This window comes from Diadema antillarum, unplaced genomic scaffold (assembly GCF_040938485.1).
Source record: "Diadema antillarum isolate AM-2024a unplaced genomic scaffold, OU_Dant_1.0 seq00000697_RagTag, whole genome shotgun sequence".
Classification (NCBI taxonomy): Eukaryota; Metazoa; Echinodermata; class Echinoidea; order Diadematoida; family Diadematidae; genus Diadema; species Diadema antillarum.
This window is the reverse complement of record NW_027271602.1, coordinates 133,320-148,071: the sequence shown is the minus strand read 5'-3', so window position 1 is coordinate 148,071 and position 14,752 is coordinate 133,320. Positions and strand designations below refer to the sequence as shown.

The 14,752-nt window shown below is 39.9% G+C and overlaps 1 protein-coding gene across 1 annotated transcript; it reads right to left on the bottom strand.

The window, feature by feature from the left end:
- Positions 1–3,491: 3,491 nt before the first annotated feature.
- Positions 3,492–14,314, bottom strand: LOC139737649 (actin-related protein 10-like). Its single transcript, XM_071648325.1, has 10 exons — positions 14,177–14,314; positions 11,947–12,099; positions 10,613–10,721; positions 9,716–9,823; positions 8,818–8,885; positions 8,113–8,228; positions 7,183–7,259; positions 6,113–6,268; positions 5,150–5,351; positions 3,492–4,160 (listed from the first exon to the last, which is right to left on the bottom strand). Exons 1-10 carry the CDS (start codon positions 14,251–14,253, stop codon positions 3,955–3,957), a joined length of 1,272 nt encoding a protein of 423 aa, XP_071504426.1. The 5' UTR covers positions 14,254–14,314; the 3' UTR covers positions 3,492–3,954.
- Between the last annotated feature and the right edge of the window lie 438 nt (positions 14,315–14,752).

The window sequence follows — 14,752 nt, the reverse complement described above, 5'->3', positions numbered from 1 at the left end:
GTTCTCTCTTCTTCCTTCTCTCTCCCCCTCTCTCACACCAGAAGTCAGCTCCTTAGTAGGCTCAATTCCCCTGTTCTGTGTTTGCGTCACGCCATTCATTTACTCTAGTAATTCGTTTGGTCATCGTCCTTTCAAAAATGGTCTTTTGTGAGGGTCAGTGGCACAAATCTCTATAATGGTCAGTGGACAGCATGAATGGGATAATCACCCCACCTCAACCACAGGGGGTGAAGCGGATTCAGGTACCATGCAGTGGCGGATCCAGATGGGGGTGCATCGGGCAAGCGCCCCTCTGTTAATTTTTGTTAAAACAAAAGAAATAAAAAGAAAAAAAATTGTGTGTGTGTGTGTGTGGGGGGGGGGGGGGGGGGTGCGTGCGCCTCCATATTCTTAAAGGCGCCTCCCCTTTGCAGAATTCCTGGATCCGCCCCTGCCATGTGACAGACAATCTATCTCATTGTTGAAAGCCTGTTCACCCTCATAACTTAAGGCAGTGTATAATTTGTAGAAGGAATCATCCTCATCACCCATTAAATTTGTTTTCAACGGGATTGTACGGGTTTACCTCCCCCCCCCCCCCCCCCCCCCCCCGAGATTTATTGAAGTACTAGTATCTTTGATACGGAAAAGTGATGGGGCCCGGGCTGAACCTCTTCGTAATACAATGTCAGAGCAGGTCCCCGTTTCAAAAAAGATGTTACGATAGCAACTAGTGCTAGAATAGCAAATTCCCATAGCAACAGCCATTCTGGAAGCTGAATTCCTGTCCTTCATATGACAATAAATTGCCATTCCATCGACTTCGAACGATGATACAACAAACATGCGCCCTCTACGATCAAGATGAGTACATGTTTACTGAGCTCTGCACTGAAGTGGTCTGTCCTGGGGGATGTTTCATCAACGTTTGTCGGCGCTAACAACTTAAATCACCATAGTAACAGTCAGTGACCAGAGCATCTCAGCCAATCAAAACCAAGGATTTTGCTGAAATTGGTCAGCGCCGACAAGCGTTGGTGAAACACCCCCCAGATTGTGGCCATCGGTACCATGAAGCTGGGTTGGGACAGTTACCACCCTGCGCCCGGGGCAGCGGCAGGAAAGAGCTGATGGTGTAACGTCTACTTTGTACAGTGTATGCATCCCATCGTCTCCTTGCTAAACTAGTCAATAAAGGATATATGGAATGTCTGTCACCACGACACGATGACAGCGACAGAAGGACGCAGATTCGGTAGTAAACTGAATCTCAATAGTGTCACATCTGCCATTTGGTCCCCCCCCCCCCCCCCCCCCCCAAGTTCGGGTAACCTAGGGGACAAGAAAAACGAAGAAGTGCCTAGCGGTATTGTGGTGAAGTCTAGTCAATTAAAATAACAACAACAAAAAACACAACTTGAAATGTCATCTTGTCTGTGTCAAACATGCATTTCTTTCTACATGAGGCTTGAAAGCACAACATATGACAGTGAGATCAATTCTTTTTCTCCATTTACCTCTCCACATCCTATTCTCTGTAACTCACTCTTTCATCACATTCCTCATCATATACATTTCTTTTTTACAGAACATTACTCAAATACAGTACTTTCTCATCATTTTCTCACATAACACAATCACAACATGCTTGTAGAGAGCCAAAGAGATGATATTGGTACAGTCAAATAAGTTTACCTATATGCTGTACATCATTATTTATTTACTGCTATATAAGTACATGTATATGTAAGGAATACATTTCACACTTGCATGGAGCATTCATTAATTTGGAGTGTTGGCTTAAACCTTGAAACATTATATCATCTAAAACTTGGAGTCTCTTGACAACCCTATTGGAAACTCTCTATGGAGTTGCAGGAGCATGTATTGCTCTAGACTGTTCAATTGAGTTTTGGTAGTATCCTAAGCCCAGACACCTGATGGTACATTTGTACACAGGTTACTGCTACAAGTAGTTTGTGCATATTTTTAAAACTATCCATAAACACATACCAATGAAGATATTGCTGTGGTACCGTGACGCCTGAGCACAAGCAGGTCCGTACAGAGTCAGGATGTAACATCAGGGCAGCATTATGAAATCATATCTATGACATTATTAGAATTATCATAACGAGTTCAGAAAATTTGCTCAGTCATAATACATTTTGTTTTATCTTTTTGAGTTAATTTTCAAGACAGACACTTGATTGATACACAATGACATGTTCATACAGTAATAATCTTGAATATTACAGCAATTTGCCATGTGTATGACAAACCATAGCTTAATCATATCATTTCTTGCATTCCTACGCATTCAATTCTTACAGGGCTCTTCAATTTGGGGATCAAACACAGAGAGTGAGCTCTTTACATAAAAGTAAAAGCATTAATTTCATGACAAGTTTTTGTTTTTCTGGGGGGTTTTGGGGGCACTCATTTTCTTAAAACTACTACACCCAGACAAATCTCTTTGTGAAATTCTGCTTCAAATGAAAAGCAAACAGCATTGATATCAGGGCAAAGAATGTGCGCTTCACACAGACTACATGTTTGATGATGCTAATCATTAGTGATACAGTATTTCCAGTGTATTGGTCATATTCTAGTAAGTACAAGAACATGCAACAATGAATGAAACTTTACTTTATATACTGTGTATTATTCAAAGGTATTACAGCCAATATACTATATCAAAGCTTCTAATACATCCTGTGATTTATGGTTTACATAGTAAATTCACATATCACTCTAAAAAATCATGCCGGTGTCAAAAAATATATTGTCGCTGGGGTGACAAGACCTCATACCTCAAAAATATCAAATGTTTAGGAGAGCAAAAAAACATGGCAGCCAAAGCACTGCATCAAATGGGATACCCTTTGCTTTGACATGCCATGAGGTCTTCATTTTTCAGGTAAGACAACTACGATTTGGACAGGATATCACTTAAACTGATTACCTGACCATTAATCCAAAAAAAAGTAATTTTCACCACAATTTGAGATGTAAGGTCTTATCACCCTAGCAACAATGTGTTCCTCTTAAGACTCTTAGAAACCTGCCATTGTAAAATTAAAGGAAAATCATACTTGAGATTACTCTAATCTTCGGCACACAAGATGCATATTTCCCATTTATAAAGAGAAAAGAAAGGGTTGATATCACATGGTTCGTCTGTATGACATTTGTCTAGACAATCTGTACAGAGAACACAGTTAAAAAATATATTGCACATACTATGTGAACCGTTTGATAAATTGATATAAGATGACAAAGCAGGTATGTAATCAAAGAGGCAAGCATTGACATAGGAAGTCAGGAACAAAACATATCATAACATTAGATAACCTATCCTGGTTGGTCCTTCAGCAAAATATTGTCTATTCCTATGAACTTAAATGCATAATCCTACCTTGATAGTTTTTTTCAGATGTCTTTACCAATAATGCACACACAACCCCCTCCCTCCACACCCACAAGTATGCACACAAGCACACACACACACACACACACACACACACACACACAAACAAATTTGCATTCTTTACTAATACAAGCTGCTTGCAACTGCAATGTCACTAAGTAAGTAACTAAGTACGCAGTCTGAGTCATGCACCCCTAATGAACGTCTGACTCCGGTCTTGACCACGCAATTTGAATGGATTGGTGACTGTGTCCAGAGCCACACTGCATGGCTGGGTTGATGCTGCAAAACTTTTGCAACAACACTCCTCCATCATGAAGCACATCAACATTTTCAGATGTGCTGAATGTTTTCTATAATCATGGCAGGAAGATCACATCACTTCTTACTTCTTTAAGTAGCATGTGATCATCTACAGCCAGTCTACACGCTTCTCTTCCACACTGCTGTAACAATCGCAACAAACAGCTGAGTTCTTGTGTGATGGGTCAAGCATTTGAAACTCTGAGAACATGGCTGGCATTGAATGAGAAATGGAATCTTCCTCATTTCTCTGACAGGCCTTTTGTGTCCCCAGACTGCCTGCGTAAACTGAACGCCTTCAGCGGTGTCTTGTCCTTGGCGGTGGACTGCTCGATGTCATTGGTCCCGGGGGTCAGTGAGCACCAGTCTGGGACAACCTCTGACTGAAGGAATGCCTCTCTGGACAGTGACCGATAGCTGAGTACCTCCAAGGCTCCAAAAATGGCTCCTGTCCAGAGAACAAAACAAAACATTTAATAGTATACCAAAGGAGAATGGTTACAAGCACAAAATCTTGTTCCATTGCACGAGTAAAGAGCATACACTATTTGTTTTATAAAAGACCTTGGATGTCAAAAGTTGTGGTCGACATAGATTAAGCACAGAAATGGCAACCATTTTTAGTGACAGGTGAATGAGTGGCACAGTCACAGTCAGTCTAGTCATATGCATACAGTGCACTCCCTTTTTAATGAACACGATTATAACAAAATTCTGGTTATAACGAAGCAAAAATTCAGGCCACATTATCCACTCTATGTACTTTCATTGTTCATTTGTTCGTTTACAGTGAAAGTTTGATTTAATGAAAGAAAATTGCCAGTCCCAAGGATTTCATTATAATGCGAGTCAACTGTTTATCTATGCGAAACTAAATACAGAAATCAGAATACACATCTACTTGTGATTAAGTGTGACCTTTCAAATCTGAAATATCCTGGCATTAGAAACCTTGCAAACTTAGTATATTAATCTTCCAAGGCATGACTTGCCTATTATCATTTTAACAGAAAAGATGCACAAACATCTGAAGCACTCTGTGGGGTAGTTTCAATTCAGAGAAAATGGAGAAAGAAAACTAATGACATGCAACTATGCTCAGCCTAATATAATCATCTAATACACAACACCAGTAGATATTTTCTTCGTCTGTTTTCCTTACCTACATTCCTTTCTGACACCATGACCATGTGGTCGCCGATAGGTGACTTGTTCAAAAAAAGAAACCTAAATCATATAACATCCTATTCATGCATATGTGTTTATTATTCATAGAGTTCACTTTCCAAACAAAGAATGCACTGCTGAATTTAAAAAAAAAAAAAAAAAAATGGGGGAAAAAATTGAAGCACAGTGGTGTCACAATACACTCTCAAGTTAGCAAAGGTTGGCGAATCGCTGAATTTGAAGTGACATATTATGTGGCTTCAGACTGACCTCCCAACCACGCAGTGAAGTTGGCCTGAGATGGTGGGGAGTGGACCTTGAAGGTGGTGATGGCTAGGCACTCCTTGTACTTGGGTTTGTCGAGGAGGAATCTAAGCTCAGCCAGGAGGCGGTGAGAGAAACCAGGCAGCATGGTAGTACCTCCAATGAATACCAAGTTGTCTGCCATCGGTTTGCGCATGTCAATAGGACACTAGGGTAGCAGAGCAGTTAAAAGACAAAGAGTGGAAAAATATTTTGGATAACTGAATACAGATTTCATTCTAACTCTTTAAACATTCATCATACATGATCCTGAGGACCAAAATCTAAAAACTGTTAAGGTGACCATAAAATATCAAATATTAGGATCATGTCATTGGGTGAGAATGAGAAGGGCATTAAGTTGCCACTAAATGTTGAGATATTTTATGGTCACCTTGGCGGTTTTTAAATTTTGGTCCTCATGATCATGTACAATGGACCTTTGAGATGAAAAAACAGAGAAGAGCTACCTGGTCTACAAAACGAGTACGATCTATCATATCTAACTGTTCTTCTAATAGCAGTTTCTTTGAGTCCCAAGTTAAACAAACAAACAAACAAACAAACAAAACAACAACAAAACTCATTATTCAGAAGGAAACATTTCAAACATCAAAAAATATTGCATGATTTGAAACATACCAGAAGTTACACATTCAAACATAATGATTCATCCAACAATCTAATAGGAAAGAACATAGTCAAATCAGCGTCAAATATTCAAACCCTGTCACCATGTCCAATCTGGGACATAACAACAAAATTATCGCATGGTGTCTAATTCATTGGGCAATGATCAACAGACAATTGTAATATTGTAATATCTTGGGACGACCATTCTGATTAATGAGTGAGGAAAAAGAAGTCATAAATTGCTTTCATGTTCCCAAATAATCATTAATTTTATGAGCACAGAGAAGAGCAGCATACCTTTAGAATAGAGTCCAGAATGAGAGTAGCAATGGACTTCTCTTCATTATCCTGCTCGAAGAGGACTTCACAGGCAATCTCCCGAGACTTGCCCTGGATGGCCAGAGTTTGGGATCCATCCAGCGGGTAATCCACTGAGGCTGCTGGGCTGGGCCACTGTGGCAAGAGACAAGAAGGCTCTTTTTGAAATCAATGCTTCATGTCACAAATCAACAGTCTGAACTTGAGTGCCATGGTGGAAACTCCTAGTGCACCGCATTATTCTGAGACTGCAATGCGTGAACACTTTTGGAAAACATTCTGTTTTTTTCTAAAGTCATCTAAATTTTTAATGTGTTTTTCATGGAAATGCAGTAGAGCAAAGTTGTAAAGAAAATTGAAGGCTCTCCTGTGATGTAAATTTCATGAAAAGCTACAGCTGTGTTGCTTTCAATGTACTTAGGCATACTGCTATTTTATCTATTGGTTTGTACGTGGCTGTGAGCTTGAGCAAAACATGCCAAGTTGTCAAGATGTTGACTGAGTCAGGTGTTTGAATGTAACAAACAATGAGTTTAAAAACTTGTATGACTTTAAATGGGTCATATATGTACACAAATTAACACAACAGTTGCTTGGTCTTGTAGATAGTGAACTCGGGTGTAACTGCTGAAACACCAATGATATATTAATTAAAAATTTACCCCTAGATACCCTCCCCACCCCCTATATAACTCATGGCAGTTCAATGTTGATTTGATGGGAGACTCTAGTCTGTGAATATATGCTGTGTTAAACACTGATGAACTCATGGCAATATGGGGTACTTACTGCTCAGTGGAGATGCTGCCCAAGCACATACTTCCTCTGATGAGAGGTGATAGAGACACAATTTGATAGCTACATGAAACACACAAGTTGAACAATTTTGTGCTTGTGACATTCCCTAGCTTTCAAATTTTTTTGCTCTGAAAGACAGGTGAAGAAGAAAAAAAATGTCACTGGCAACAACAATAGTTTTCAGTCATATCACAAGTTTAAAGTGAAAACTAAATCTCCAAATGATGCATGCGTAATTGACTCTGGCTCACCTTGCTACTGTCCTCTTGCAAGATACTTTGTTGAATAGCAGTAGCTCTGTCCAAGTTTGTAACAAAACACGTTCTCACTGTTTGAAGCAAGACATTAGAGCATAAAAATTACATATCATTTGTTGTAACACTCCCAAATGTGATGTTACAGAAAACACTTGTGTCTGACAACTCATCACCACTTCCTTTGAATCCACATTCTGCACTGTAATGTAAGATGCGACTTTCCTTTATCCCTGAATTTCAGGTAGACATTTGCCTTGCAGGTTTATCACTTTGTCTTTGACGAGAGAGCAGAGCTTGTCAACTATCTACAGGAAGTGTGACTCATCCAGGGAGTTGAGAAATTGAAAAATCTTAATACAGAGATGAACAAAGTGTCCAGTGAGCTGTTTAAGATAACATGAAAAAGCCTTCCCTTAAAAACAAGGATGATTAACACATAACCTTTCACCAGCATACAAATAAAAATCATCCTGAAAATTCCTTGACATCTTGACAACATCTGCATAAACATTGCCCCATCATCTGTACAACAAAAATGACCTGCCTGTCAGTAAGAGCTGAAGAAACAAGATGGACCAGACTAAACAAATTTACCTAACAATGGTTATAGTATTGTGGCATATGTATAATATGTATGTACATAAACCAGGTCCAGATGGGGGATGTCATCTTGGAGTATGAATCAATATCTAAGAATTCTTAATTGCTGTAAACAAGTATTTAAACAATTTTCAAATAATCAGTTTGTTCTTTCTTGGAGCATGTTCCATCACCTGAATGCAAGTGCTCCAAAGAATGACTGTATAATCACAGGAGGTAAAGTTTGCCACAGTGCCAGAGACTGGGCTGAAGTGAGTGTTAGTCTGTGCTATTTTCACCTTAACTACTGGTATTACTTTGGACAACCAATGAATTATCACACACCTTTGATATCCTCAAGAATATCTGATGGAATTTTGTCCATAATGGAGCTCAGTGGTTTCTCCTCCTCCCCATCTCCCTTGATGACCCCTGTCTCTTTCAGATGGAGGGCAAGAGATCTTGGGAAGGGTAAGAAAAAATACAAATAGTCAATTACATTAGACATTTCATGGTAGCTACTTGCAACTAAGCATGAAAACAAGTTGAGTTGGTCTCCTTGGCATTGAAAACATCACACCTATGTGCACTGATACAGATGATATCTAAAATTTAAAAAACAGCATTTTTTATTGCAATGTCTTTTAGGAAATATCATACATTATATGGCAGTGCATGGCCACAGATATTTATTCATAGGTTCAAATTCCATATACACTGCAGTGATACTGTGAAGTTTGCCTAACACTTGTCTTTAAAAAAATATCAAAGTATTTGGGTCAGCATGCATTACAATCTATGATACATCCGTTCGAATACGGGGAAAATGTAGCTTCTTAAAGAGCAAAGCTAATGCATAAACAAAGCGGGTTAATATGAAAAAGACAAACAAACAAATTATACAGCTTATCAGAAGAAACTTTTGCCAGCAGAGCAGTGTACTGGCTACATAAATTCTGTAATGAATTGCACTATCAAACATCATCAAGACTCACTAATACATGTACATGAAATCATTATAGGAACATACACCGAGAAACACAAACTTACTCATGGATTACTTTCCCTCCAAGGGGCAGAGATTCCACTGCTTTGATGATGGGGTAGCCTTCATAGATGTACCGTGGAGTCAAGGATGTAACATTGGCATAATTTCTGTTCATGGATTAATTACTGTAAAAGTGGTTTCTTTCGCGTACAGAAACTTTCGCGGTTTCCATCGGTGCCGACTTTTTCGCGTGTGTTTAAATTCGCGGTCGGTAATGATAGCGTTGTAACAACCCACGAGTTCAAAACATTTTCGCGTGATGTTAAATTCACGGTTCAACCTCAAAGCGCGAAAAGCGCGAAAATAAAACCACCGCGAAAGAAACCACTTATACAGTACACAGGGCTCGATGAACAGAAATAATATCTCTAGGACCACACCTTATAGTGGTTTCAGATTTTCACTTCTTAGTAGATGGTGACCTGAATCGTGATAGTGTGACAACCAGATGAAATGCAGATAGGGCTCAGCCAGGCAGTCTGCAACACATCTTCAAAAGTCCTGTCTCCTACTATTATTTTTTTTATTTGGGGGGGGGGGGGGAGGCAAAAAAGGGGCACAAATTTTCACTCTGATTACTGTACAAAGCTCTCACTCCTTACCCATCATCATCATGACATAAATCAAGTCCTTCACACTATTTGCCTAAATGCTACTAGCTCTGGATGACAATCACAGAAGCAGTTGTCTGCCTTCAGGGAGTTGGGTAAAGAAAAATAATAAATCACAACATGACAATCTGCTCTACACTCATGCATCAAATCGTATACAGCTGTAAAAGGTGTGACACTGGTGACCGCGTTCCAGTCACCATGCCAATTCATCATTTTTTATCATTTGATAAGCAGAGTAAATGACTTGCACCCACTATTTGCCTTTGGATGAGGCATTCAAGGATATTGGAAGAACGACAGTCTCCGTGAAGCCGGCATCCAAGACCAGAGCGGTATTTACTCCAAGTGTGAAGAGAGTAGTCAGGTGTGATGGGGCAAACAAAATGGATGGTACCTGCAGTTTGTATTAGAAATGACAAAAGTTGTAAACATGATTGCACCTAAAGCAAAAGTCCACTCTCAGCATCCGATGATGTGACCAGTTCGTACAATAACATGCACATCACAAATGCAAAAACAAAACGATAAAACTGGTTTTCATTTGAAGATTGATCAATATGAATTAGTGTCTAATCTTCCAGTTATCAAATTTGCACCAAAGTGACATATTCTGTGGCCTTGTATCCCTCGCACCTTGCCAGGCAAGTGTAATTCACAAGCATGGCAAACATAGCCTTTGACACACATTGTACAAATACTGTATACGCCATTTTGCGAATCGGGAATTCCCAACGATTTCATGAGTGGTTAAATTCATGATCGTGGAATCCTGTACTGAACGGAAAATGTACATGCATACGTCACATCCACATTGGGATGAGAGTACAAAATATTTTCGCATGTCTTCAATTTCGCGAATAGTACCTGACTCGCTAAATTCGCGAATAGCACCTGACTCGCGAAATTCGCGAAAATCAAAACCTCGCGAAATATTCGGCGTATCAGTACTCTACATGGATAAGGAAAAACATTCTTTTATGCACCTTGGACAGACCAGCATCTCACCATATGTGTAAAAAATACACTCCTATTACAGAGTAAAACTTAACAGTATTCATAAGTTGCACTCCTAAATAGATTTTTACTTTCTTTTGGCTGATTAGTGGAAAAATTAGCAAAGAAAATGGGAATTCTTTTAATTGATAATAACATCTTATGTGTTGCCTCTTACTGGCATGCTCACCTCATATCGCTTGAAGAATACTCTGGCAAGGGTCAATCTAAATTGAGTGGGACACAAGACTGATTCACAGATCACTACTCTCCTGTCTCGAGGATTCACAAGAAGATGCCTGCAAGTAAAATCAGTAAATGATTTTAAAAAATGCAGTGGGTGGTTAACACCACTGATTCATAACTATTCTTTCCCTTGCTCACTTTGAAAGAGGATCTGTTGGGAGGAATCAATCCTGAGGGAAGTATCAGTGACGTGTTATGTTATGAACAGAGCATATCATGAACACTTTTTTTCTTATTCACATAAGGTCATAGCTACTTAACAAAAGAGCAATTTCTAAATACCAACTGGATATCAATATCAAGTTAGATTTGGGGTATATTTGCTTGAGAGAAAATAAAGACAATTTTGCAGCCAATTGATTCAACAAATACTCTTGCACACTATCAATGTTATAGTTACAATTACCCCCTCCACAAACAACATCTCTGCTATGAAGTCAATTACTCCTCGTATTAGCACCTTGGTATCCTACATCATTCTAGCTCAATTCCTTTTACATAATTCTCATTACCTCCACCAAGGGAGGAGGTTATGTTTTCGTTACCGTTGGTTTGTGTGTTCGTTAGTTAGTTAGTTAGTTTATCCGTGTGCAAAATAACTCAAAAAGTAGTCAACGGATTGGGATGAAACTTGCAGGAGAGGTTGAGAATGACACAAGTACCAAACGATTAACTTTTGGTAGTGATCCGAGAATTTGGGGGGAATTTATGAAGGATTTTTGATATTTTGGCAGGTAGGGTCAATGAACTTGGGAGTTCAGGCTGCGCGTATTTGAGGTTTGCATGCGCGCACTAAAGTGCGTGCTCTAGTTTCTGCTGGGGCGAAGCGCGCCGTGCAGCTGAGGGTTTATGACGTAACAAAGGCTTCTATATTGGGAAATCAGGCGACTTTCAGCACACAATGCTAAGTAGGTATGGGTGGAAATCACTGATAATATCTCTGTGGAAGAACAAGATCAGTGGTGGAATTGAGCTTCATGCTTGGCGGAGGTCTGCACTCTCAGAGTGTTTTTCTAGTTTTTATATGATTTGAAGACACAGGTAGTTTCTGATTTGAGCCCAGATGGGAATTAACTCTGCAAATGCATTTATTTCCATCAAATAAAAGACCTCACACATTATCAATGTGATGCAAACAAATTTTGTTGGTTGACCTTGTAACAACTGAATATTTGTTGTTGTTGCTGTTGTTGTTGTGTTTTGTTTTTTGGGCAATGTAATCAACATAGCAATTCAGCGGAGTGAATCAATACACAAAGGATAATAATAATTTCTTACCTGAAATACAAGACATGCAAAAATTCCACAAGGAGATCATATAGTTCCTCTGTGCTGGAGTACTCCCATATATGTGTGACCTTCCCAGTCTTGGACAGTTTGACTTTGCTGGGAACAATTGCCCTTGGACTGGTCTCACCTGCAAACCCAACTCTAGTGGATGAAAAGGGAAATGATGAGGATTATTAGAGGTAAGGAATACAACTGCGATTAAATCAAATGACACTAGCATCGATCTATCAACAACCTGTCCCTTCACTGATAGCATGGAATTGCCAATTTGTGTTTGATTACAACTTCAAAAGGATAATTATTTAACTTTATATGTTCCCCAATTTTTTCTTGCATCTATTCATATAGTTATTTCCAGGGTGAATTTCCCCTTTGCACAAAGACAGCATCTGCAGCCTTTCACTTGAGCATTGTCTTTGATAATGCATTAACATGTAGCACTCCACTCAGGGGTCCAAAGGAAGGTCCATGCAAATTTGGCTAGAAACCTCTAGTCACGTATGATGCCCTCACTCCTGGGTAGATAACATTTACTAACAATGGTGCTTGTGAATAAAATTGGGGAAACATTCATTAAAAAAAAAAAGGAAACTCTTGCATGGTTTACATTAGTAAAGTCTGAAAGCTTCTGTGTGTTTCTTTGGTTTAAGTAGATGCACCATACTCTTGACAAGTCTGACTCATGAACATGAAGGGCTTCAGCTTGTCTTGAGGAGCCGGCCTTTTCCGGTTCGCAATGTGCACACACTTTAGCTGCTACCAGCAGCATAGCATCCTACTACTACTGATAGCATAGTATCACAAGCCCGTGATTGGTACAGTGCAATGACTGGTACAGCCTAGTATTCTTTGACAAACTGAAGCTAATTAATAATTCATAGCTTTGTATACATATCATGTTTGAAAGATGCAGCCTGTTACCTCTTAAAATTCACAGTAAACAGGGCAGCAACGACCAGTAAAGCTTCACAAAACTCTTTTGATCTTCATGACCTCAAGCCCAACTAGATTTCAAGCTGGAAATTAGCAGGTGCGAAAAGATGCGGTCCTCATTTTGGACCGCTATTTACCGGTTGTTGCGCACTGAATGGTGAAAAGTTGTTTTTTGTGCAAGTGAAGTTGGTCGTAATGTTCAGTCAACAGCAGCGAGATTACAAATGACTAGCTAGCTCTCAGATATATTTACATTAAATACTGTCAGCCTTGCCTCCAGACAGCGCTGTGCCATGATTAGTACAGCTACATGATTCTTATGGGTGATAATGTTGACGCGTGCAAATGAATGAAGTTGTATTACAACGCAAACAAATCATGTGTGTGTACCAATCAAGGACACGCAGTACCAAACATGGCACCAAAGAAGGCATTAAACATAAAAACCAATGTTTTGCAAAATTTTTAATATCATTTTTAGACCCTATATCTTGAATAGTGATGCATTTGGAATGTCAGGCTTAATCGTGATATCGGTCCCCTCTGTTCTGCATGTGCGTCTTCACTATGTGCAAAGTCTATGGAGGTAGATAGCAGTGAGTCACCGGCTATGACTCACTAAGTATGAGGAAATGAATGGCGGTGAATGGAGTGGGGACCTATTTCAGGATAATGCCATGAATGCTGAATGTCATTTATTGACATACAATGTCAATGTTCCAAAAGATACACTTAAGACTTCATTTATTTTGGAACTACAGCACAAAAGTGTTAGCATTGTAAGTGTACCAAACATGGCCACGTTTACTCCCTAGTGTCTGTATGTAGGTGCCTACTGGGAAGCGGGAACCATGCTGAAGAAGGGGCTTGCCGAGCCGAGCTGTTCCAACTGGGCAATTGTGTTCTAACTCCAGTATTAACTGTTCTAGCTGTTGCTGTTCTCAACCAAAAAGATAATACTCAGAAAGAAGAAGAAGAAGCAAGCACTGAAGCAGCGTAATAAATACAACTGTACATCTTGACATGCAAAGCCCATCTGTGTATCAGCACTCTTCCCTTTCCATTCGTTTTTATACACGCGTCTCCAACTCCATCCAGCCAGTACTGGCAGCAGGGATCCTTAGTATTGTATGATATAGGGAGGTGGCCAGGTGGAAACCTGCTCCATCCCAATCCCTCTCAGCTCACACTAGTCACACGTAGAAACTACACACTCACACAAATCACGATCACGAACACACGCATCGCATACGCACGATAATGCTGACAATAAATACAAACTCACTTCGTATATGCAGCACCTATATCAAATATAGCTGCAGTTTTCTCTACACCGGCACTGAGTCCTTCATAAAGTGGCATTTTGCTGGAAAATGGTCACAATCTTTTCCACAAGGGTAGAGATTGTAGGGTGGTCTTCCACTTCACATTCACTAGAATACCGGTAAACTCGTCACACACGTTCCGACCACTACATATACCGCATATCATCACGCATAGTTCTGTACTGTACATCCCATATATACGCGTTATAACGAATGACGATACCAGGCACTCCACTTCACTCTGTCGTCCGCGGAGTATGGTGGACGTGTGTGATGGCCGAGTACTAGTATCTGCGACAAAGATTTTCTCCTCACACTCCTCACCGCGATTATACCACTGTGGACCGTGGAGGTCAGTGATGATTAGCGAGCGAAGATCCTCCTGCATGTGTACGATCAAGGGAGGTGAGACTCACGTGTACGACCAGGGAGGTGAGACTCACCTCCCTGGTACGATCGAGTCTCGCTCGTATTCCTCCAGATAGGCCATAATATTATGTTTTCTTCGAAGCTGAAGCGCGAAAAGACTCACGAAA